At 45.0% G+C, this 22,273-nt stretch overlaps 1 protein-coding gene across 7 annotated transcripts in view; it reads left to right on the top strand.

Moving 5' to 3' along the window:
* khk (ketohexokinase) overlaps positions 1–15,442 on the top strand; it is a 67,178-nt gene extending 51,736 nt beyond the window's left edge. For all 7 annotated transcript variants that reach the window (XM_068034048.1, XM_068034050.1, XM_068034049.1 and 4 more), the window contains 3 exons: positions 6,002–6,090; positions 12,610–12,764; positions 13,875–15,442. In XM_068034048.1, coding sequence (XP_067890149.1) covers positions 6,002–6,090; positions 12,610–12,764; positions 13,875–13,960 — 330 coding nt within the window. In that variant the 3' untranslated portion in view covers positions 13,961–15,442. The remainder of the gene's footprint in view (positions 1–6,001; positions 6,091–12,609; positions 12,765–13,874) is intronic.
* The last annotated feature ends 6,831 nt before the right edge of the window (positions 15,443–22,273 follow it).

Below are 22,273 nucleotides of genomic sequence, written 5' to 3'. Positions count from 1 at the left end.
ATCAATTTGGTTTGGAGTGTGCATTTTATGGAGGCTTTGATCTTTACATCGTGGCCAAGTGGATGCTGTGAATGTCAGTGACAGAGCAAAGGTAAGGTGTGGGACTGTTGGTGAATGGGGAATTGGGGTTGCTGTCAAAACCTGGATGGCCAGACAGTGAAGGATTGGACATTTAAGTCAAGTTTTTATTCACTTAGTTAGCTTTTATTTGCAGAGATACATATTACAAAAAATGTAAATGCACCTCCAATAGCCCAGCCCTCTTTCTGTCTACTCCTATGTATATATTTATACACAGGTGAGTTTATACTCTCCACCTGAATACAATTAACACCCATTTGATATACAGTTAACATTTGGAGTTACTCGGATGTGTTCTTCACGGACAGCCCAGCCAGAAAGGGGATGTCTAGATTGGCTCTCCCTTCCTCTTCCCCCTCCTTCTTATATTGCTGTTCCACAACTGCTTGCTGGATTACTGATAGCAAGGAATGTCTCCTCATAACCTCCAGGATAGTATGTTGCCTCCCTGGTGCTAGGGTCAAGGATGTCTCAGAGCGGTTACAGGACATTCTGAAGGGGGAGGGTGAGCTGCCAGTGGTCGTGGTACACATTTGTACAAACGACTTAGGTTAAAAAAAAAAGCAACAGGTCCTGAAAGCATAATATACGGAGCTAGGAAGTAAGTTGAAAAGTAGGACCTCAAAGGTAGTGATCTCAGCATTACTACCAGTGCCATGTGCTAGTCAGAGTAGAAATAGCAAGATATATCAGATGAATACGTGGCTGAAGAGATGGTGTGAGGGGGAGGGTTTTAGATTCCTGGGACATTGGGAACGGTTCTGGGGGAGGTGGGACCAGTACAAACTGGACGTGTTACACCTGGGCAGGACCAAGACTGATGTCCTAGGGGGAGTATTTGCTAGAGTGGTTGGGGAGGGTTTAAACTAAAATGGCAGGGGGATGGGAACCTTTGCAAGGAGTCAGAGGAGGGGGGAATCAAAGACAAGAACAAAAGACAGTAAGGGGAATAAGAAAAGTGATAGGCTGAGAAATCAAGGGCCAGAATCAAACAGGGCCACAGTGAAAAATAGTGGGAAGGGGACAAGTAATCTGAAAAAGCCAAGCCTTAAGGCTTTGTGCCTTAACGCATGGAGCATTCGCAATGAAGTGGATGAATTAATCGTGCAAATAGATGTAAACGGGTGTGATATCGTTGGGAATACGGACACATGGCTGCAAGGTGACCAGGGATGGGAAATGAACATCCAGGGATATTCAGTATTTAGGAAGGACAGACAAAAAGCAAAAGGCGGTGGAGATGCATTGCTGGTTAAAGAGGACATTAACGCAATAGTGAGGAAAGATATTAGCTCTGACGATGTGGAATCTGTATGGGTAGAGCTGAGAAACACTAAGGGGCAAAATATGTTAGTGGAGTTTGTATATAGAGCCCCAAACTGTAGTGGTGATGTTGGGAATAGCATTAAACAGGAAATTAGAGGTGCATGCGATAAAGGAACATCTGTAATTATGGGTGACTTTGATCTGCATATAGATTGGGCAAATCAAATTAGTCACAATACTGTAGAGGAGGAATTCTTGGGAGTGTATACAGGATGGTTTTCTGGACCAATACGTTGAGGAACCAACTAGAGAACAGGCCATCCTAGACTGGGTATTGTGTAATGAGAGAGGAATAATTGACAATGTAGTGGTGCGAGATCCCTTGGGCACAAGAGACCATAATATGATAAAATTCTTCATCAAGATGGAGAGTGATGTAGTTGATTCTGAGACAAGGGTCCTGAATCTTAGGAAAGGAAACTACGAAGGTATGAGGTGCGTGTTGGCCATGACGGATTGGGAAACGTTACTTAAAGGGATGACGGTGGATAGGCAATGGCAAACATTTAAAGAGCGCATGGATGAACTGCATCAATTGTTTATCCCTGTCTGTCGCAAAAGTAAAACGGGAAAGGTAGCCAAACCATGGCTTACAAGGGAAATTAGAGATAGCATTAAATCCAAGGAAGAGGCATACAAATTTGTCAGGAAAAACAACAGACCTGAGGATTGGGAGCAGTTTAGAATTCAGCAAAGGAGGACCAAGGGATTGATTAAGAAGGGGAAAATAGAGTACGAGAGCAAGCTTGCGGGGAACAGAAAAACTGACTAAAAGTTTGTATAGGTATGTGAAGAGAAAAAGATTGGTGAAGACAAATATCTTACAGTCAGAAACAGGGGAATTTATTATGGGGAATAAAGAAATGGCTGACCATTTAAATGCATACTTTGCTTCTGCCTTTACAAAGGAGGACACAAATATCATACAGGGCTTAGTGAGAGGGAGGAACTGAAATAAATCAGTATTGGTAGAGAAATGGCGTTGGGGAAATTGATGGGATTGAAGGCCGATAAATCCCCAGGGCCTGATGGTATGCATCCCAGAGTACTTAAGGAAGTGGCCCTAGACATAGTGGATGCATTAGTGGACATCTTCCAAGATTCTATAGACTCTGGAACAGTTCCTACAGATTGAAGGGTAGCTAATGTAACCCACTATTTAAAAAGGGATGTAGAGAGAAAGCAGGGAATTATAGACCAGTCAGCCTAATGTCAGTAGTGGGGAAAATTTTAGGGTCCATTATCAAAGATTTTATAGCAGAGCACTTAGAGAACAGTGGTAGAATCGGGCAGAGTCAGTATGGATTTACGAAAGGGAAATCATGCTTGACAAATCTTCCAGAATTCTTTGAGGTGTAACTAGTAGAGTTGATGAGGAGAAGCCAGTGGATGTAGTTTATTTGGACTTTCAGAAGGATTTCGACAAATCCCACATAAGAGATTAGCATGTAAAATTAAAGGGCATGGGATTGGGGGTAGTGTATTACGATGGATAGAAAATTGGTTGGCGGACAGGAAACAAAGAGTAGGGATAAATGGGTCTTTTTCTGAATGGCAGGCAGTGACTAGTGGGGTACCACAGGGATCGGTGCTAGGACCCCAGCTATTCACAATATACATTCATGATTTAGATGAGGGAAATAAATGTAATATCTCCAAATTTGCAGATAACACAAAAATGGGTGGGAGGGTGAGTTGTGAGGAGGATGCAGAGAGGCTTCAGGGTGATTTGGACAAGTTGAGTGAGTGGGCTAATGCATGGCAGATGCAGTATAATATGGAGAAATGTGAAATTATCCACTTCGGTAGCAAAAACAGGAAGGCAGATTATTATCTGAACGGCTATAAACAGAGAGGGGAATATGCAGTGAGACCTGGGTGTTCTCGTACACCAGTCGCTGAAGGTAAGCATGCAGGTGCAACAGGTGGTAAAAAAGGCAAATGGTATGTTGGCCTTCATAGCGAGAGGTTTCGAGTACAGGAGCAGGGATGTCTTGCAGCAATTATACAGGGCCTTGATGAGGCCACACCTGGAATATTGTGTGCAGTTTTGGTCTCCTTATCTGAGGAAGGATGTTCTTGCTATAGAGGGAGTGCAGCGAAGGTTTATCAGACTGATTCCTGAGATGGTGGGACTGACGTATGAGGAGAGATTGAGTCAGTTAGGATTATATTCGCTGGAGTTCAGAAGAGTGAGGAGGGACCTCATAGAAACCTATAAAATTCTAACAGGACTTGACAGGGTAGATGCAGGAAGTATGTTCCTGATGATGGGGGAATCCAGAACCAGGGGTCATAGTCTAAGGATACAGGGTAAACCTTTCAGGACTGAGATGAGAAAAATGTCTTCACCCAGTGAGTGGTGAGCCTGTGGAATTCGCTACCACAGAAAGCAGTTGAGGCCAAAACATTGTATGTTTTCAAGAAGGTGTTAGATTTTGCTCTTGGGTCTAAAGGGATCAAAGAGTTTGGGGCGAAAGCGGCAACAGGCTACTGAGTTGGATGATCAGCCATGATCATAAAGAATGGCGGAGCAGGCTCAAAGGGCTGAATGGCCTACCCCTCCTATTTTCTATATTTCTATAATGGTGAGCTTGTGCAGAATGCAGCAGGCCACCACAAATGACACCCATTCTTACCGAGTACTGCAAGGCTCCTCGAGAGCATTCCAGACAGTGAAAGCATTGTTTCAATATGATTATTTTAATCTACCAGCTGGAAACCTGAATATTAAACGGGTGGAGACGAAACACTCAAACCTTGCAAGCTTCAAACTCTATCTGCTGTCTGTGCTTACTTACTTAAACCTGAGGAAGGAGCTAGAGAGAGAGAGAACTTTCTGGAAAGAACAGACAGAGACCTCCCTCGAAGGAATTCAGTCACATTACTGTCTCCTGGAGAACCAATCAATCAGTGTCCAAGTCTTCAAATCGGAAGCCTCGGGACCACCAAATTCAGCCTGAAGCCAGCTGAGTCACCAGCCTCCACAGACTGTATACCCCTTTTATTTCTCTGGACGTTAATTTGACCAATCTATCCTTCTCCACTTTGTAAAATATTTGCGTGTGTGTATGTTTGTGTGAATGTTGGAGCATATTTTTTATTATTTTTACTTAGATCGGTTTAAGTACAATAAAGTTAACCTCTTTCTTTGTTAAACTCTAGAAAACCTGTCTGATTGGCTCTTTTATGATCAAACTGTTAAACGCACTGAATTGGCAAGTATATCCACTGAAAAGGAAATAAATCTGTTTTGGTCAAACGAGGGAAAAGAGGGGGAGCCCTTTGACACCTCCTCACCTGATCATAACATCTTGCAACTTGAAACGACTATAGAAATCACCAAACACAGCCAGAAGAAATCAACCAGCAGCTGACCTGTAAATAACATTGGTGGGGTTCCTTCCTGCTGCTGATTCATGTTCAGCCATGTGTGGTTAAAAGATACCGTTAGCTGGAGCAATGACCTTCAAAATGACAGTGCTGGCATTAAATCATCCTTTGCATGATGATTAACATCATGATCTGCCTCCTCTGCATACCTCCAGTGGGCGTTCACTGTGTGCACTCTAAAGCTCTCACCAATAGATGTACGGCACGCCTCACACCAGAAGTGGGCTAATGTACCTGGGACACCACTTTAGACCTCAAATGGCACCCATATTGCCCAAGCAACGGGTGCTCTGGTTCTGCATTTTGTGCTGTATGTCCCGATAAAAGATAGCTGTGCTATGGTGAGTAGGGAGTGAAGTGAAAACTGCTGCAGTATCATAAAAAGGAACAGAGAATATCGTCAGGAAAAATACCTTCAATGTCCTGTTTAATTTTGGACCTTTATAGGTCAAAGGAACTATAAAGAACCTATAAACTAAAGAAGAAGTAGGCGGTGCAGTGGTTAGCACCGCAGCCTCGCAGCTGCAGCGACCCGGGTTCGATTCTGGGTACTGCCTGTGCGGAGTTTGCAAGTTCTCCCTGAGACCACGTGGGTTTTCGCCGGGTGCTCCGGTTTCCTCCCACAGCCAAAAACTTGCAGGTTGATTGGTAAATTGGCCATTATAAATTGCCCCTAGTATATATAGGTAGGGGAATTGTGGGGATGTGAGGGGGTAATGAGATTAATGTAAGATTCGTATAAATGGGTGGTTGATAGTCGGCACAGACTCGGTGGGCCGAAGGGCCTGTTTCAGTGCTGTATCTCTAAATAAATAAATAAAATAAAATAAATGTTGTGAAGCTTAAACTGTATGAAGGCTACTATTCATGGTGTTCAGAAATGTTACTGAGATTTCCAAAAAGAATAGTGGCTGGAGCATAGGTTTTAAGAAAGTAGGAATATCTCTGTAACACAACAGAATGGGGAGTCAGTTGAGAAGAGCATATAGCCTGTACATTAGGATGCAGTTAATATCATTGTAGGGAGGCAGAGAAGAGTTAAGCAGCATATTTTCAGTTGTCCTTACTAAGTTTTTACGAAACATCTGAAACGAGCTTCAATAGAACTTTTTCGACAATAAAGAAAGAATAAAATCCATCAAACAAAACAATGTCTGCTTGATTCCAAGATAAATATACTTTTTTTGTGTGCATGCCTTAGGTTTTTGTCAGCAAAGATGTTGCCAGACATTTTGGGTTTAATTCAGCAGCAGAGGCAGTAAAAGGACTTTACAGCCGGGTAAAGCCAGGGTACGTACAACCAGAGATCTAAATTTAAGTGCATTTTCTGTCACATTGTTGATATAAATAGAATTTTAGAGTTAAATGCATAATGTAATCAAGGCTTTATTACCACACTGCCATTTGTTCTCAAGGCCATTGCTAGAGGCCTCCGTAGTGACAGTGTGAATGTGCTGGACTTCAGACCTTGTCTCAATGGAACCTGGTGCAAGCTGTATAGAATTGGACAGAATATACAGCAGCGCAACAGGCCATTCGGTAAAACCAGTCCATACCAATGTTTATGCTCCACTCAAGTCTCCTCCCATCCTTCCTCATCTAAACTCTGTGAGCATAACCCTCTGTTCCCGCTGCAACAGGACATGGATAGGCTAGCAGAATGGACAGACAAGTGGCTGATGGAATTTAATACAGAGAAGTGTGAGATAATGTGTACAGTATTGGTCTCCTTATTTAAGGAAGGATGTAAGTGCATTGGAAGCAGATCAGAGAAGGTTTACAAGACTAATACATAGAATGGGTGGGTTGTCTTATAGGGAAAGGTTGGACAGGGTAGGATTGTATCCGCTCGACTTTAGAAGAGTAAGAGGTGATTTGATTGAAACATACAAGATCTTGAGGGGTTTTGACAGGGTGGATGTGGAAAAGATGTTTCCTGTTGTGGGAAAATCTAGAACTATGGGTCACTGTTTAAAAATAAGGGGTCGCTCATTTAAGACAGAGATGAAGAGAAATGTTTTCTCTCAGAGGGTTGAGTGTCTTTGGAACTCTTCCTCAAAAGGCGGTGGAAAACAGAGTCTGAATATTTTTAAGGCAGTGGTAGATAGATTCTTGATAAGCAAGGGAGTGAAAAGTTGTCGGGGGTAGGTGGGAATGTGGAGTTGAGGTTACAATCAGATCAGCCATGATTTTGTTGAATGGCAGAGCAGGCTTGAGGGGCTGAGTGGACTACTTCTGCTACTAATTCATAAGTTCATATGATTCATTTTGGCAGAAAGGAGAGGGAGAAGCAATGTAGACTAAATAGCTAGTTCTAAAGAGTGTGCAGGAACAGAGGGACCTGGGGCTTCATGTATGCAGATCTTTAAAAGTGTCAGGACACATATTGAGAGAGTAGTTAGCAAAGCATATGGGATGTTGGGCTTCATAAATCTAGGTATTGAGTACAAATGCAGGAAAGTTATGCTTTTTTTTTCATTCATGGGATGTGGGCGTCGCTGTCTGGGCCAGCATTTATTGCTCAACCCTAATTGCCCTTGAGAAGGTGGTGGTGAGCTGCCTTCTTGAACCGCTGTAGTCCATGTAAGGTAGGTATACCCACGGTGCTGTTAGGATGGGAATTCCAGGATTTTGACCCGGCGACAGTGAAGGAACAGCAATGTAGTTCCAAGTCAGGATGGTGTGTGACTTGGAGGGGAACTTGCAGGTGGTGGCGTTCCCATGCATTTGCTGCCCTTGTAATTCTAGTTGGTAGAGGTCTTGGGTTTGGAAGGTACTGTCTAAGGAGCCTTGGTGCGTTGCTGCAGTGCATCTTGTAGATGATACACACTGCTGCCACTGTGTCGGTGGTGTAGGGAGTGAATGTTTGTAGATGCGGTGCCAATCATGCGGGCTGCTTTGTCCTGGATGGTGTCGAGCTTCTTGAGTCTTGTTGGAGCTGCACCCATCCAGGCAAGTGGAGAATATTCCATTGCACTCCTGACATGTGTCTTGTAGATGGTGGATAGGCTTTGGGGAGTCAGGAGATGAGTTACTCGCTGCAGGATTCCTAGCCTCTGACCTGCTCTTGTAGCCACGGTATTAATATGACTACTCTAGTTCAGTTTCTGGTCAATGGTAACCCCTAGGATGTTGATAGTGGGGGATTCAGCGATTGTAATGCCATTGAATTTCAAGGGTAGATGGTTAGATTCTCTCTTGTTGGAGATGGTCATTGCCTGGCACTTGTGTGGCACAAATGTTACTTGCCACTTCTCAGCCCAAGCCTGGATATTGTCCAGGTCTTGCTGCAATTCTACATGGACTGCTTCAGTATCTGAGGAGTCGCGAATGGTGCTGAATATTGTGCAATCATCAGTGAGCATCCCCACTTCTGACCGAATGACTGAAGGAAGGTCATTGATGAAGCAACTGAAGATGGTTGGGCCTAGGACACTATCCTGAGGAACTCCTGCAGTGATGTCCTGGAGCTCAGATGATTGACCTCCAACAAACACACCCATGTTCCTTTGTGTTAGGTATGACTCCAAACAGCGGAGAGTGTTCGCCCTGATTCCCATTGACTTCAGTTTTGCTAGGGCTCCATGATGCCATACTCGGTCAAATGCTGCCTTGATGTCACTGAGCAGGTTATTGCTAAGCAGGTGCTGCTTGATGGCACTGTTGATGACACCTTCTATCACTTTACTGATGATCGAGAGTAGGCTGATGGGGCGGTAATTGGCCAGGTTGGACTTGTCCTGCTTTTTGTGTACAGGACATACCTGGGCAGTTTTCCACATTGCCGGGTAGATGCCAGTGTTGTAGCTGTACTGGAACAGCTTTGCTAGGGGCGCAGCAAGTTCTGGAGCACAGGTCTTCAGTACTATTGCCGGAATATTGTCAGGGCCCATAGCCTTTGCAGTATCCAGTGCCTTCAGTCGTTTCTTGATATCATGCGGAGTGAATTGAAGTGGCTGAAGTCTGGCATCTGTGATGCTGGGGACTTCAGGACAAGGCTGAGATGGATCATCAACACAGCACTTCTGGCTGAGGATTGTTGCAAATGCTTCAGCCTTATCTTTCGCACTTATGTGCTGGGCTCCCCCATCATTAAGGATGAGGATATTTGAGGAGCCACCTCCTCCAGTTAGTTGTTTAATTGTCCACCACCATTCACGGCTGGATGTGACAGTACTGCAGAGCTTAGATCTGATCCGTTGGTTGTGGGATTGCTTAGCTCTGTTTATCGCATGCTGCTTACACAGTTTGGCACGCAAGTAGTCCTCTGTTGTAGCTTCACCAGGTTGACACCTCATTTTTAGGTAGGCCTGGTGCTGCTCCTAGCATGCCCTCCTGCACTCTTTATTGAAAAAGGGTTGGTCTCCCGGCTTGATGGTAATGGTAGAATGGGGGACATGCCGGGCCATGAGGTCACAGATTGTGTTGAGTACAATAAAAGCAAAATACTGCGGATGCTGGAAATCTGAAATAAAAACAAGAAATGCTGGAGCCACTCAGCTGGTCTGGCAGCATCAGGTCTTCTTCAGAACTATGATCACTGACCTGAAACGTTAACTCTGCTTCTCTCTCCACAGATGCTGCCAGACCTGCTGAGTATTTCCAGTATTTCTTGTTTTTATTTGTGTTGAGTACAATTCTGCTGCTGCTGATGGCCCACAGCGCCTCATGGATGCCCAGTTTTGCATTGCTAGATCTATTCGAAGTCTATCCCATTTAGCACGGTGATAGTGCCACACAACACGATGGACGATATCCTCAATATGAAGGCGGGACTTGGCCTCCACAAGGACTGTGTGGTGATCACTCTTACCAATACTGTCATGGACAGAAGCATCTGCGGCAGGCAGATTGGTGAGGACGAGTATGTTTTTCCCTCGTGTTGGTTCCCTCATCACCTGCTGCAGACCCAGTCTAGCAGCAATGTCCTTTCGGACTCGGCCAGCTTGGTAGTATCGGTGCTACCGAGCCACTCTTGGTGATGGACATTGATGTCCCCCACCCAGTGTACATTCTGTGCCCTTGCCACCCTCAGTGTTTAGAGATAAAGCACTGAAACAGGCCCTTCGGCCCACCGAGTCTGTGCCGACCATCAACCACCCATTTATATTAATCCTACACTAATCCCATATTCCTACCACATCCCCACCTGTCCCTATATTTCCCTACCACCTACCTATACTAGGGGCAATTTATAATGGCCAATTTACCTACCAACCTGCAAGTCTTTTGGCTTGTGGGAGGAAACCGGAGCACCCGGAGAAAACCCACGCAGACACAGGGAGAACTTGCAAACTCCACACAGGCAGTACCCAGAATTGAACCCGGGTCGCTGGAGCTGTGAGGCTGCGGTGCTAACCATTGCGCCACTGTGCCGCCCAGTGCTTTTCTAACTGGTGTTCAACATGGAGGAGTACTGACTTATCATCTGAGGGAGGGCGGTAGGTGGTAATCAGCAGGAGGTTTCCTTGCCCACGTATGATCTGATGCCATGAGACTTCATGGGGTCCGGAGTCGATGTTGAGGACTCCCAGAGAAACTCCCTCCCTGCTGTATACCACTGTGCAGCCACCTCTGCTGGGTCTGTCTTGCCAGTGGGACAGGACATACCCGAGATAGTGATGGCAGTGTCTGGGACATGGTCAGTAAGGTATGATTCCGTGAGTATGACTATGTCAGGCTGTTGCTTGACTAGTCTGTGGGACAGCTCTCCCAACTTTGGCACAAGCCCCCAGATGTTAGTAAGGAGGACTTTGCAGGGTCAACAGGGCTGGGTTTGCTGTAGCCGTTTCCAGTGCACAGGTCGATGCCGGGTGGTCCGTCCAATTTCATTTATTTTTATTGACTTCGTAGCGGTTAGGTACAACTGAGTTGCTTGCAAGGCCATTTCAGAGGGCATGTAAGAGTCGGCCACATTGCTGTGGGTCTGGAGTCACCTGTAGGCCAGACCAGGTAAGGACAGCAGATTTCCTTCCCTAAAGGACATTAGTGAACCAGATGGGTTTTTACAACAATCGACAATGGTTTCATGGTCATCATTAGACTAGCTTTTTAATTCCAGATTTTTTATTAATTGAATTCAAATTCCACCTTCTGCTGTGGCGGGATTCAAACCCATGTCCCCAGAGTAATACCCTGGGTCTCTGGGATACTAGTCCAGTGATAATACCACTACGTCACCTCCACCGCCTCCCCTGAACCTTTATAAAGCTCTGGTTAGGCTACCGCTAAAGGGGTATGTCCAGTTCTGGTCACCACACTTTAGGAATGATGTGAAGCTCTTTGAGAGGGTGCAGAAGAGATTTACCAAAATGGTTCCATGATGAGGGAATTTAGCCACAAAGTTAAGGTGGAGACCTGGAGTTGTTCTCCTTGGAGCAAAGGAAGTTGGAGGGAGGACTGATAGAGGTATACAAGATTATGACAGGTTTAGATAAGGTAGACAAGGAAAAGCTGTTCCAATTAGTTGATGGTACAAGGATTAGGGGACACAGATTTAAGGTTTTGGGCAAGAGATATAGGGGGGATGTGAGGGAGTACCTCTTTATGCAGCGAGTGGTACTGAACTGGAGCTTGCTGCCTACCAGGGTGGTGGAAGTAGAAAAAATTGACAATTTCAAAGTTAGTTGCGTAGGTTCTTGAGGGAAATATGTAGGGGAATGGGACTGACTGGATTGCTCTACAGAATGCCGGCATGGACTCAATGGATCAAATGGACTCCTACTGTGCTGTAACGACTCTAAGGGCGGAATCTTATCATCTTTGAAGATTGTCTGAAGTCAGGACCAAAAGCAGGTCCCCACCTCAGAGTATCTGGCCATCTGCCTGCATAATCTTACCTGAGGAAGCCAATTGAGAGGATGCCTCCAGGAGCACAGTCCAATTAGGACAGTGTGGGGGTTAGGGTGGTGGGGGAGACCGGCACCCGGCTGGCCCAGTGGGAGGGTCCGCAGAATTATCTTGCCGGCAGCCCCATGGGAGAGGTGGGCGCTACTGTGACAGGCAGGAGAATGCGTGGGCACCAAAAGATGGAGGTACCCTCGTAAAATGTTTGAAATGTATGGGCACAGCTGCCAGGCCATCATTGTAGAGGGGATGTCCTGTGGCCAACTTGTGATGCTGTGGCAAAAGCGGCTCCAGTAGGGGGGTCAGTACAGGAGGGCTCACAGGCCCTCTGGCAAGCCACCTCCAGGCACCTGTCAGGCTTTTCCCTCAGTGGGGGGCCCTTGCGCTGCCAGGAAGAACCCAGAGGTGTCACCAATCTGCTTACAAGTGGGCACCTAAATATTCAAATTGCTTTCCTGCTGCTGCTGGGCGGATAGTCCATACCAGTTCCACCCCACTTCCGGCAAGGTCAGCTGGAGACCGTGACTTGGCCCACTCCGATCCTACCTTCCTCTCAGCCTTCCTTTCAAAGCCACCTTGGCAGGACCAGTAAGATTCTGCCCACTGACTCTTTGACTCTATATCCTTCATATAATATGGTGACCAGAACTGTACACAGTACTCCAAATGTGGTCTAACCATGGTCTGATACAAGTTTAGCATAACTTCTATACTTTTAAATTCTATCCCTCTGGAAATAAACCCTGGAACACGGTTTGCTTTTTAAATGGCCTTATTAACCTGAATTATTAAGGTGATCTGACACCAATTTCTTTGCTTCTGGTACTCACAGTCCTCGTTATTTTGATAATTCTTTTCATTAAATGGTACTTTGTCAGAAAGAGAATTGGAATAGAATGACCAAATGAAGCACGAAATTACACCATTATGGTCTTTAAACTTGCTTCTCTTTTTGACCTTTAGTGCGTACCTAATCTGTGCCTGGGCTGAGAAAGGAGCTGATGCAATGGGTCCTGATGGAGTCTTTCATTCAAATGCCTTTCCTCCTGAAAAGCTCGTGGATACTCTTGGAGCTGGAGATACATTCAACGCGGCTGTATTATTTGCACTGTCTAATGGTGGGTCGGTGTTTGATGACGTTGATATCTAGTTTATTTTGGAGAGGTGGTTGGTCATATTTTGTTGGGGGGAGAGGGTGTGATTATGTTTTATTGAAGCTAAGTTAGCTTTAAGAAAAAAAACTATCTCCAAAGGTAGAATTGTTCTTTGTGCGCATTAATTTGCATTTACATTGTTCTACTGTTCGTCAAAACCACCAATTGCTTTTTAAAATTAATGCTGCACAGTGATGTCCATAGGTTTTTTATTTTTCCTCAGTAGATAGGATTACAATGTGCCAACACGTTGGGCTATGGACAGGTAAGTAGCACAAGTTGCACACTGTGAGTCATCCTTTGGTGAGGTCCCTATCTCAACCTGGCTACCAGGGAAGAGTGGAGGCAAGATACTTTCCCAGAGAGAGAGAGAGAGACAATCAAACAAATTATCTTATAAATTAAATAGGTTAGCAACTTCTCCCTGTGCTTTGGCTAACATTGTTTTAAATGAGGATGAGGAGGGCAAAGAATCCTTTAAAAATTGAGCCTTTTTACCGGCCCTTTTTCTTTCTTGAACGCACAGACTTATGGTGTGATATGGTTCCTTGAGTGTCACTTTGCTCAAATAAGCATTCTTCATGTGTAAGCTTTGAAAGTGGGATGAGTTATTTGGTTGTGAAAAACACCGCAGTCAAGCTTCGTCCTGTCCTCACTCACATGCCGATAGATACAACTTTTTTGATTTGAAATCACTGAATTAGAAGTGGAAAGGTGAATGAATGTTCCTGTCCTTCGCTGGAGTCACTTGTGGTTTGCTCCCAATACCACCTTGCCTGAGAGAAGTTAACAGAATACAAGCCAAGGCCTCAAACCTTCCTGGTTTAAATAGTTTAGTTCCATATTGTGCATTGTAATTACAAATTAAGCACTGGGAATGCTATTTTTGTGTGATTCTATAACACAGCCATATGATCTTGTTAATCTCAGGGTTTACATTGACAGAAAATGCCCTGAATTGAATATGACCTGAAAGTAAAAAGAGTGTTTTGCTTTTTAAAATTATGTGGATAAATTTTGATTCATAATGCTATGCAATGATTATATGACACTTTGTGCTGTATTTTCCTACAGGCAAGTCTATCCAGGAATCACTGACATTTGGTTGCCAAATTGCAGGGAGAAAATGTGGGATTCAAGGATATGATGGAATTGTCTGAAGACAGATGTTTTGGAGGAATGAATAGTCACAGATGATAGAAGTGAGAAAGGTCTGCAGAGGAACCTAGATATTCACTCATGCATCCATCTGATATGCAAATAGATAAAAATGGTTTTGATGATTTCCTTTCATTTTAAAACAATTAAAATTTCAAGATATTATGGGGAACAGTTAGGGTAGTTAGAAAGAAACTATTTCTGCTTGTTGGGCAGTCTAAGATTAATTATATATTAATTGTATTTAATTGTATGTAGGTGGCGGGCATTAACTGGGGATTCACTTGTGCTATATATAGGAACAGACTGAAACTATGGTTGTTTGGTTAGGAGGTGCATGTTTGTAACATGTATCTCTGTAAATGTTTTATACTTCACCACCTGGCTCTCTGCAGTATAACATCTAGGACTAGGGAGATAGTCTAAAAAAAAAAGTCAGACCTTTCAGGAGTGAAATTAGGAAATGCTTCCACATACAACAGGTAATAGAAATATGAAACTCTCCTGTGCAAATAGCAATTGATGCTAGATCAATTGCTAATTTTAAATTTGAGATTGATAGACTTTTGTTGACCAAAGGTATTTAAGGAAATGGGGTATATGGAGTTAGGTTGCAGATCAGCCATCATCTCATTGAAAGGTGGAACAGGCTCATGGGGCTAAATGGCCTATTCCTGCTCCTTTTTTCCTTCATATGAGAACAGAGAAATTGCTGAACAAAAAAGACCGTAATCTGTCTAGTTTGGCTTCGACCATCATAGTAGTCACATGATACAAAAAATAATGGAGTTGTTGACTAATCATAGCAATCGATCTCTATCAATTAGTATACAATAGACCCAGAGACGAGGCGAGGAAAACCCCTAGTGGCAGAAAGCTTTAGAAATCATGGTTTTAAAGCCACCTGTTTCTCCCAAGCTTGCTACTCTAAAGGTGAATATATGAAGATGAAAGTTTGCAACGTAGTAAATCCACTTAACTTTGGTCTCTGGACCTAAAGAAGTCATTGAATGACTTGATAGGTAGTTGGTTGCTGAAAACAGAGTTTAATATTTTAGTCCTGCATTATCAATTAAATACATGGTTGTGTGATTTTTTGTTGTTGTAAATCTTATAGTTCAATGAACTGGAGGATTATAATGAAAGTTTGTAAGATTTGGTAAATCCAAGGAATTATTTGGTACAAAGAGCTTCATCCAATTTTTTTTCTGTGGAATTTGAGTGTGGAAGGGTAGGAATGTTAGCAAGAACAAATTAACTAATTATTATGTTAAAGATTTGTTCGATCAATAGATGGAATTTGTGCATATTAGATTCTATTTTTACAAAAAAAATCATAGTCAAAGTTACAACTGCAGCCACAATAAACAATTTACAAAGCAGGGTAGTGGTCCACTGTGCTACATTCCTTATTCCTTATTTGAGATGCTGCATTGAAAATGTTAACTCTGTTTATCTTGTTAATAAATGAAATATGTCATTTATACTTTTGTTTTTACCTGAGTTCAGTTGACAATATTACAACATTTGATTTTCACCTCTTTTTAAGATGGGGGAAAATGCAAAGTAGAAACTTTCAGAAAAATTGTTAAAGGTATTTCTACAAAATGCAGCTGTCCAGTTCGGGTTGTACACTGTAATGTGCATTCACTGTTAAAATCTGTCTCCGCTCCTGGGGTAATCTGTAAGTACTATCAGTTCTGTGTACATCATATGCTTACGTTCAGTATGTAAGCCCACTTAGAGTGTACATGATAATGTCTGTGTTCACTTTATTGCCTGCTTACAACCAATGTATTGTGTGTACAGTATCAGTTTAGTCTGTATCCACTAATGTTTCCCTATGTGAGCTATGATGTCTGCATGCCAATTGCTGCCTGCGTACATTGTAATGAACATATGCAATGAGCATTTGTCTGCATACTTATTTATGCAGATTGTAATATAATTTTGGAGGAAACATTGAAGCTTTGGATTGAGACATTAGCTTCATTAGGATTGATATCTGAAAAGAAATTTATCTTTTACATTTACAATATTCATAATGCTTTTGGCAAAAAATGAGTCAACCAAAGTCAAAATATAATAATTGAACAGAATATATGTTTCAAAACCTCCTGAGACAATAACATGTGTATACGCATTTTGTGATCTCTTGCATTCACTATATTTTGTTTATAAATTGCCCTATCTTAATTCAACACTGGTAATGTCACTATAATAACCACTCAATAATGTAATTAGTTCGACAGCAGGAACAATGTATTTTGCTGCACTGACTGCACTTAAGTTTGTTTGGCTAGTGGGCAGCTTTGTTGGTTTGGATATATTTGGTTGTAAGGTGCTGTGATCATTAGTGTCATTATTTTGCAATCTGTGCACCGGGCAATGTGTCCCAATTTAAAAAAAATGCTTGGTGAATTTCCAATTCCAAGGCTGAGGTGCTTTTCTACAGAAGAGGATAAATTGTTTGGTAAGCCAACTCATGCAACTCAAACATACCTCTTAGAACAGTGTTGTCCAACCTTTTAGGGCGGAGGGCCGCATTGCGATTTTTGCTCAGCTCAGGGGGCCAGTGAGCAAATTTTGAAAGATGAAGGCATTAAAAATTTATCTTACTAATTAAAAGCCATAATGGAGATGTGGATATCACCGGGGCAGGAATGGATGTTGGATGTTCCAGGGTTTAGATGTTTCAAAAGGAATAGGGAGGGAGGTAAAAGAGGTGGGGGAGTGGCATTGTTAATCAGGGATAGTATCACAGCTGCAGAAAAGGAGGTCGTCGAGGAGGGTTTGTCTACTGAGTCATTATGGGTGGAAGTCAGAAACAGGAAAGGAGCAGTCACTTTATTGGGAGTTTTCTATAGACCCCCCAATAGCAACAGAGACACGGAGGAACAGATTGGGAGGCAGATTTTGGAAAGGTGCAGAAGTAACAGGGTTGTTGTCATGGGTGACTTCAACTTCCCTAATATTGATTGGAACCTCCTTAGTGTAAATAGTTTGGATGGAGCAGTTTTTGTCAGGTGTGTCCAGGAAGGTTTCCTGACTCAATATGTAGATAGGCCGACTAGAGGTGAGACTATGTTGGACTTGGTGCTTGTCAACGAACCAGGCCAGGTGGCAGATCTCTCAGTGGGAGAGCATTTCGATGATAGTGATCACAACTCCCTGACCTTTACTATAGTCATGGAGAGGGACAGGAGCAGACGGGATGGGAAAATATTTAATTGGGGGAGGGGGAATTACAATGCTATTAGGCAGGAACTGGGGAGCATAAATTGGGAACAGATGTTCTCAGGGAAATGCACGACTGAAATGTGGAGGTTGTTTAGGGAGCACATGCTGCGACTGCTGGATAGGTTTGTCCCGATGAGGCAGGGAAGGGATGGTAGGGTGAAGGAACCTTGGATGACAAGAGATGTGGAACAGCTAGTCAAGAGGAAGAAGGAAGCTTACTTAAGGTTGAGGAAGCAAGGATCAGACAGGGCTCTAGAGGGTTACAAGGTAGCCAGGAAGGAACTGAAGAATGGACTTAGGAGAGCTAGAAGGGGACATGAAAAAGTCTTGGCAGGTAGGAGTAAGGAAAGTCCCAAGGCGTTCTACACTTATGTGAGGAACAAAAGGATGGCCAGAGTGAGGGTAGGGCTGATCAGGGATAGTGGAGGGAACTTGTGCCTGGAGTCGGAGGAGGTAGGGGAGGTCCTAAATGAATACTTTGCTTCAGTATTCACTAGTGAGAGGGACCTAGTCGTTTGTGAGGACAGTGTGGAACAGGCTGATATGCTCGAACAGGTTGAGGTTAAGAGGGAGGATGTGCTGGAAATTTTGAATGATATGAGGACAGATAAGTCCCCGGGGCCAGACGGGATATACCCAAGGATATTACGGGAAGCGAGGGAAGAGATTGCTGCGCCTTTGGCGATGATCTTTGCGTCTTCACTGTCCACTGGCACAACATCATGGGCCGAAGGGCCTGTACTGTGCTGTACTGTTCTATGTTCTAAATGTGCATTTTTTTGAAGAAGCTTTGAATGAGAAGACTAATTTATTGACTTACTTTCTTGTCACTATATTGAAAACTGATTCGGTGACATAACTGGCATTGTTTTTGCTTTAACAAGTAGTCAGTCTCTGCCTGCACACTTGATGTAATGATGCAGAGTATTCTGGATAGATGTCCACCTTTCAGGAGAGATCTTGATCTCTCTCTTCCCCCTCTCCCCGCACTCTGTGTGTATGTGTCTCATTCTCTCATCCCTCCCCCCTCTCCGCTAGGACTAGGGTACACAGATTGAATGTTTTGTGCAAAACATGCAGGGGGATATGAGGAAGCACTTTTTTTTACACAGTGGGTGGTTTTGACCTGGAACTTGCTGCCCACAAGGGTGATGGAAGTGGAGAAGATCAAAGACTTCAAGAGGAAGTTGAATGGCCACCTGTGCAAAATAGACTTGCAGAGCTATGGGGATTGAGCTGGGGGTGGGACTGACTGCAGAGCTCTGTAGGGAGCTGGCCTGGGCTCAATGGAGAGAATGGTTTCCTTCTGTGCTATAAGTAATGACTCTTGGACTCTCTCTGCCCCACCCCCTCCCCGTCTGTCTTTCTCTCTCTCTCCCTTCTCTCTCTCTCCCTTTCACATCCCCCTCTCTGTATCTCTCCCCTTCTCTACCCCCATGTCTCCAGTGTTCCCCACTACCTGCTCACTGTCCCCCTGTCTCTCTGTTCCTCTCCCCCCCCCATCTCTCTGTTCCTCCCCCCCCCCCCGTCTCTCTGTTCCTACCCCCCCCCCGTCTCTCTGTTCCTCCCCCCCCGTCTCTCTGTTCCCCCCCCCCCCGTCTCTCTGTTCCCCCCCCTCTCTCTGTTTCCCCCCCCCCCGTCTCTCTGTTTCCCCCCCCCCCCGTCTCTCTGTTTCCCCCCCCCGTCTCTCTGTTCCCCACCCCCGTCTCTCTGTTCCCCACCCCCCATCTCTCTGTTCCCCACCCCCCGTCTCTCTGTTCCCCACCCCCGTCTCTCTGTTCCCCACCCCCGTCTCTCTGTTCCCCACCCCCGTCTCTCTGTTCTCCCCCCCCCGTCTCTCTGTTCTCCCCCCCGTCTCTCTGTCCCCCCCCCCCGTCTATCTGTTCCCCCCCCCTCTCTCTGTTTCCCCCCCCCCCGTCTCTCTGTCCCCCCCCCGTCTCTCTGTCCCCCCCCCCGTCTCTCTGTCCCCCCCCCGTCTCTCTGTCCCCCCCCCCGTCTCTCTGTCCCCCCCCGTCTCTCTGTCCCCCCCCCCGTCTCTCTGTCCCCCCCCCCGTCTCTCTGTCCCCCCCCCGTCTCTCTGTCCCCCCCCCGTCTCTCTGTCCCCCCCCCCGTCTCTCTGTCCCCCCCCCGTCTCTCTGTCCCCCCCCCCCGTCTCTCTGTCCCCCCCCCCGTCTCTCTGTCCCCCCCCCCCGTCTCTCTGTCCCCCCCCCCCGTCTCTCTGTCCCCCCCCCCGTCTCTCTGTCCCCCCCCCCCCGTCTCTCTGTTCCCCCCCGTCTCTCTGTCTCCCCCCCCCGTCTCTCTGTCTCCCCCCCCCCCGTCTCTCTGTCTCCCCCCCCCCCGTCTCTCTGTCTCCCCCCCCGTCTCTCTGTCTCCCCCCCCCGTCTCTCTGTCCCCCCCCATTCCCCCTCCCTCTTTCTCTTGCTATCTGTCCCCCTTTCTCTTTGTCTCTCTGCCCCCTCTCGCGCTTTGTCCCCCTGTTCTCTCTCTTTCTGCCCCCCCCCCCCGTCTCTCTGCCCTCTCTATCTCTCTCCTCTCTCTTTGTCTCTCTCTCTCTGTCCTATCCCCCTTCTCTCTCTCTCTTTTTCTTTCTCTCTCCCTCTGTCCCACTCTCCCATGCTCTCTCACACAGTTGCAGAGAGTGGAATACTCTTTTAAAGTTCTTTTAAAAGTTAGCACAATTTTTGAAAAGAACTGTCAGTTTCACAGGTGACAGCTGCTGACACCGGGAACAGCCGTTTCCCAACAGACATGGGGTTTTCCAGCCGGCTTTTTTAATAAAACAAAGTCAGAACCCGCCAGAAAATGCCAGGCCTGTTGGAAAATGTCTGTTCCCGATGTCAGCGACTGTCATTCATGACGGTGCAATAGTTTAAAAGCCGGACTGACAAAGGGAAGTTTCTCATTTCCAGTCACGGTGAGGATGAGGAACAGCCCCGCGAACAGTTTACATCCATGGGCCAGATGGAAACGTTTGGCTGGCCAGATCCTGGCCCGAGGGCCGTACGTTGGACAACCCTGTCTTAGAAGCTGTTTGTCACAACATGGTGACAATTATTGACATTTTGTACACCAGTGAAAAGTGTCAGCATTCTAAAGGGTTGGGGGAAGAAGGGAGGAAGCAGTGAATCCAGTGAACATAGTTAGATCTTGATGTGAACTGTATTTTTCTTTAGTCAAGAACTGTTGCCAGGGTAACTGTGGCCCTTTAAAATGTCAGCAGCTGCAACCTATTGAGTGGCTGACCCATTAGATCAGGTGAGTAGTGTTGGCTGTATTGAACTCTTGAGGGATCTTACCTGATTATGACATAGAATGAAATAGTTTGTTGAGGCATTTGGCTAATTAGTCACTACCAGATTTGTATATCTCAAATGGGAAAGCACCAAAACCAGGTCGCTTTCCATTTGACAGCAGCCACATGGCCTTTTTAGTCTTTGAGTTGGTGGGTTCTTCTGCGAGGATGCCATTGTCTATTGAGGCAGCTGACTGAAGGACTCCGCATTGATGCTGATTCCTTATTTAGAAGGTTTTGGAAATGGTCAGCCCATCTTTTCAGGATCTGATATCTATCTGTGAGAAGAATAGTTTCATCATTGTTCATAACACTAGACTGTGGGCCATGTACAGCCCCAAGCATATAGAAGTTGATTATGTTCTTCTGGGCAGCATTGGACTGCAATTAATTTGCCTTGTTGTTCTGCCAGGTGTCACATATGGGGGCTGAAATTGGTCGACACCAGTAGTGTAAATAGGCTTGTAGCAATTTGGCAGCCTGTTATAAACTGTACCAATTTTTTATTTTCCATTGACTTCAAAAATATTGACAAGATTTTTAACTGCAAACCAAGAAAAGTGACAGTGAGACTAGGAAATGAGTCTTGAGAAATAATTTAAACTATCATTCTGTGATCTTCAATGAAAAGATATGGTGAAAAATCAGCTGCCCATTCACTATGAGCTGATTGTGCACTGCTGGTGTAAACCAATTTCACCCCAGCATTCTTTAGTTCAGTTTGGACATGCTTATAAATTTACAACCAGCCCAGGCAAGGATTACATTCCATCTTCACCAAAGTTCTTAAAAAGGCTGACATGCCAAGTATAAAAACTCTGATCATGAAGGCACAGCTACACTAGTCAGGTCATATTCGGTGAATATCTGATGAACCAAGAAAATCATTTATGGTGCATTGACAACTGGGAAGCAATCTCAATGGACGGAACAGGAGATACAAGGACTGCTTAAAAGGGACTCCAAAACAGTTGAACAAGCCATTCCCGTTTATTCTCACGAATAACCATGTGGGTACCCATCGCAATATGTTTTATTTGAAGGAAGTGAGTGGGGTTGATGGAGAAGTTGTTTAATGTAAGAGCAAGTTCAGCCAGGCGGAGGTGGGTGGTGGTGATTGGGGACTTGTCCAGTCTTTTACGACCTACACTTGTGACTCTTCTGATACCCTATGTCATTTCAACAATTTCCGGTTTCCTGGCCCTAACTGCCTCCTCTTCACTGGATGTCCAGTCTTTCTACACCTCCACCCCCCACCAGAATGGTCTGAAGACTCCGCTTCTTCTTTGAACAGAGGTCACAGTTATGCCTATCTTTTTGTGGGATATGTTGAACATTCCTTGTTCTAGTCCTACTCAGGCCCCCTCCCTCACCTCTTTTTGTGATACATTGATGACTGTATCAGTGCTGCTTCCTGCTCTCTAAGTGACTTTGCTAGCGGCTTAGGATGGCCACCTAATTTGCAATACTCTATCCTATATTCCAAGGCCTGTGAGATGGAGATAAAGTGTCTGCCCTGCCCCATCCCAGCAAGAACCAAGACCTGGGAAATTTAAGGGAACTGCTTGTTCCCATTAGCAAGGCATCAAGACTATTACTTGAACAATGGGACCCTGGTTGTGAGAAAGGAATTCCCCAGAATGGGCTGTTTTATTTGCACGAAGAAATACACTGCTAACTACCATGCTCTCACCATCACATGGTCTATCTCTGACGCTTGAATCATTGGGTGACTGTCATGACATGCCCACCCCCCCCCCCCCCCTGTCTGTATGTTTTTAAG

This window comes from Heterodontus francisci, chromosome 6 (genome assembly GCF_036365525.1).
Source record: "Heterodontus francisci isolate sHetFra1 chromosome 6, sHetFra1.hap1, whole genome shotgun sequence".
Taxonomy (NCBI): domain Eukaryota; kingdom Metazoa; phylum Chordata; class Chondrichthyes; order Heterodontiformes; family Heterodontidae; genus Heterodontus; species Heterodontus francisci.
The sequence above is the reverse complement of the archived record's forward strand: the minus strand, read 5'-3'. Positions and strand labels throughout refer to the sequence as shown.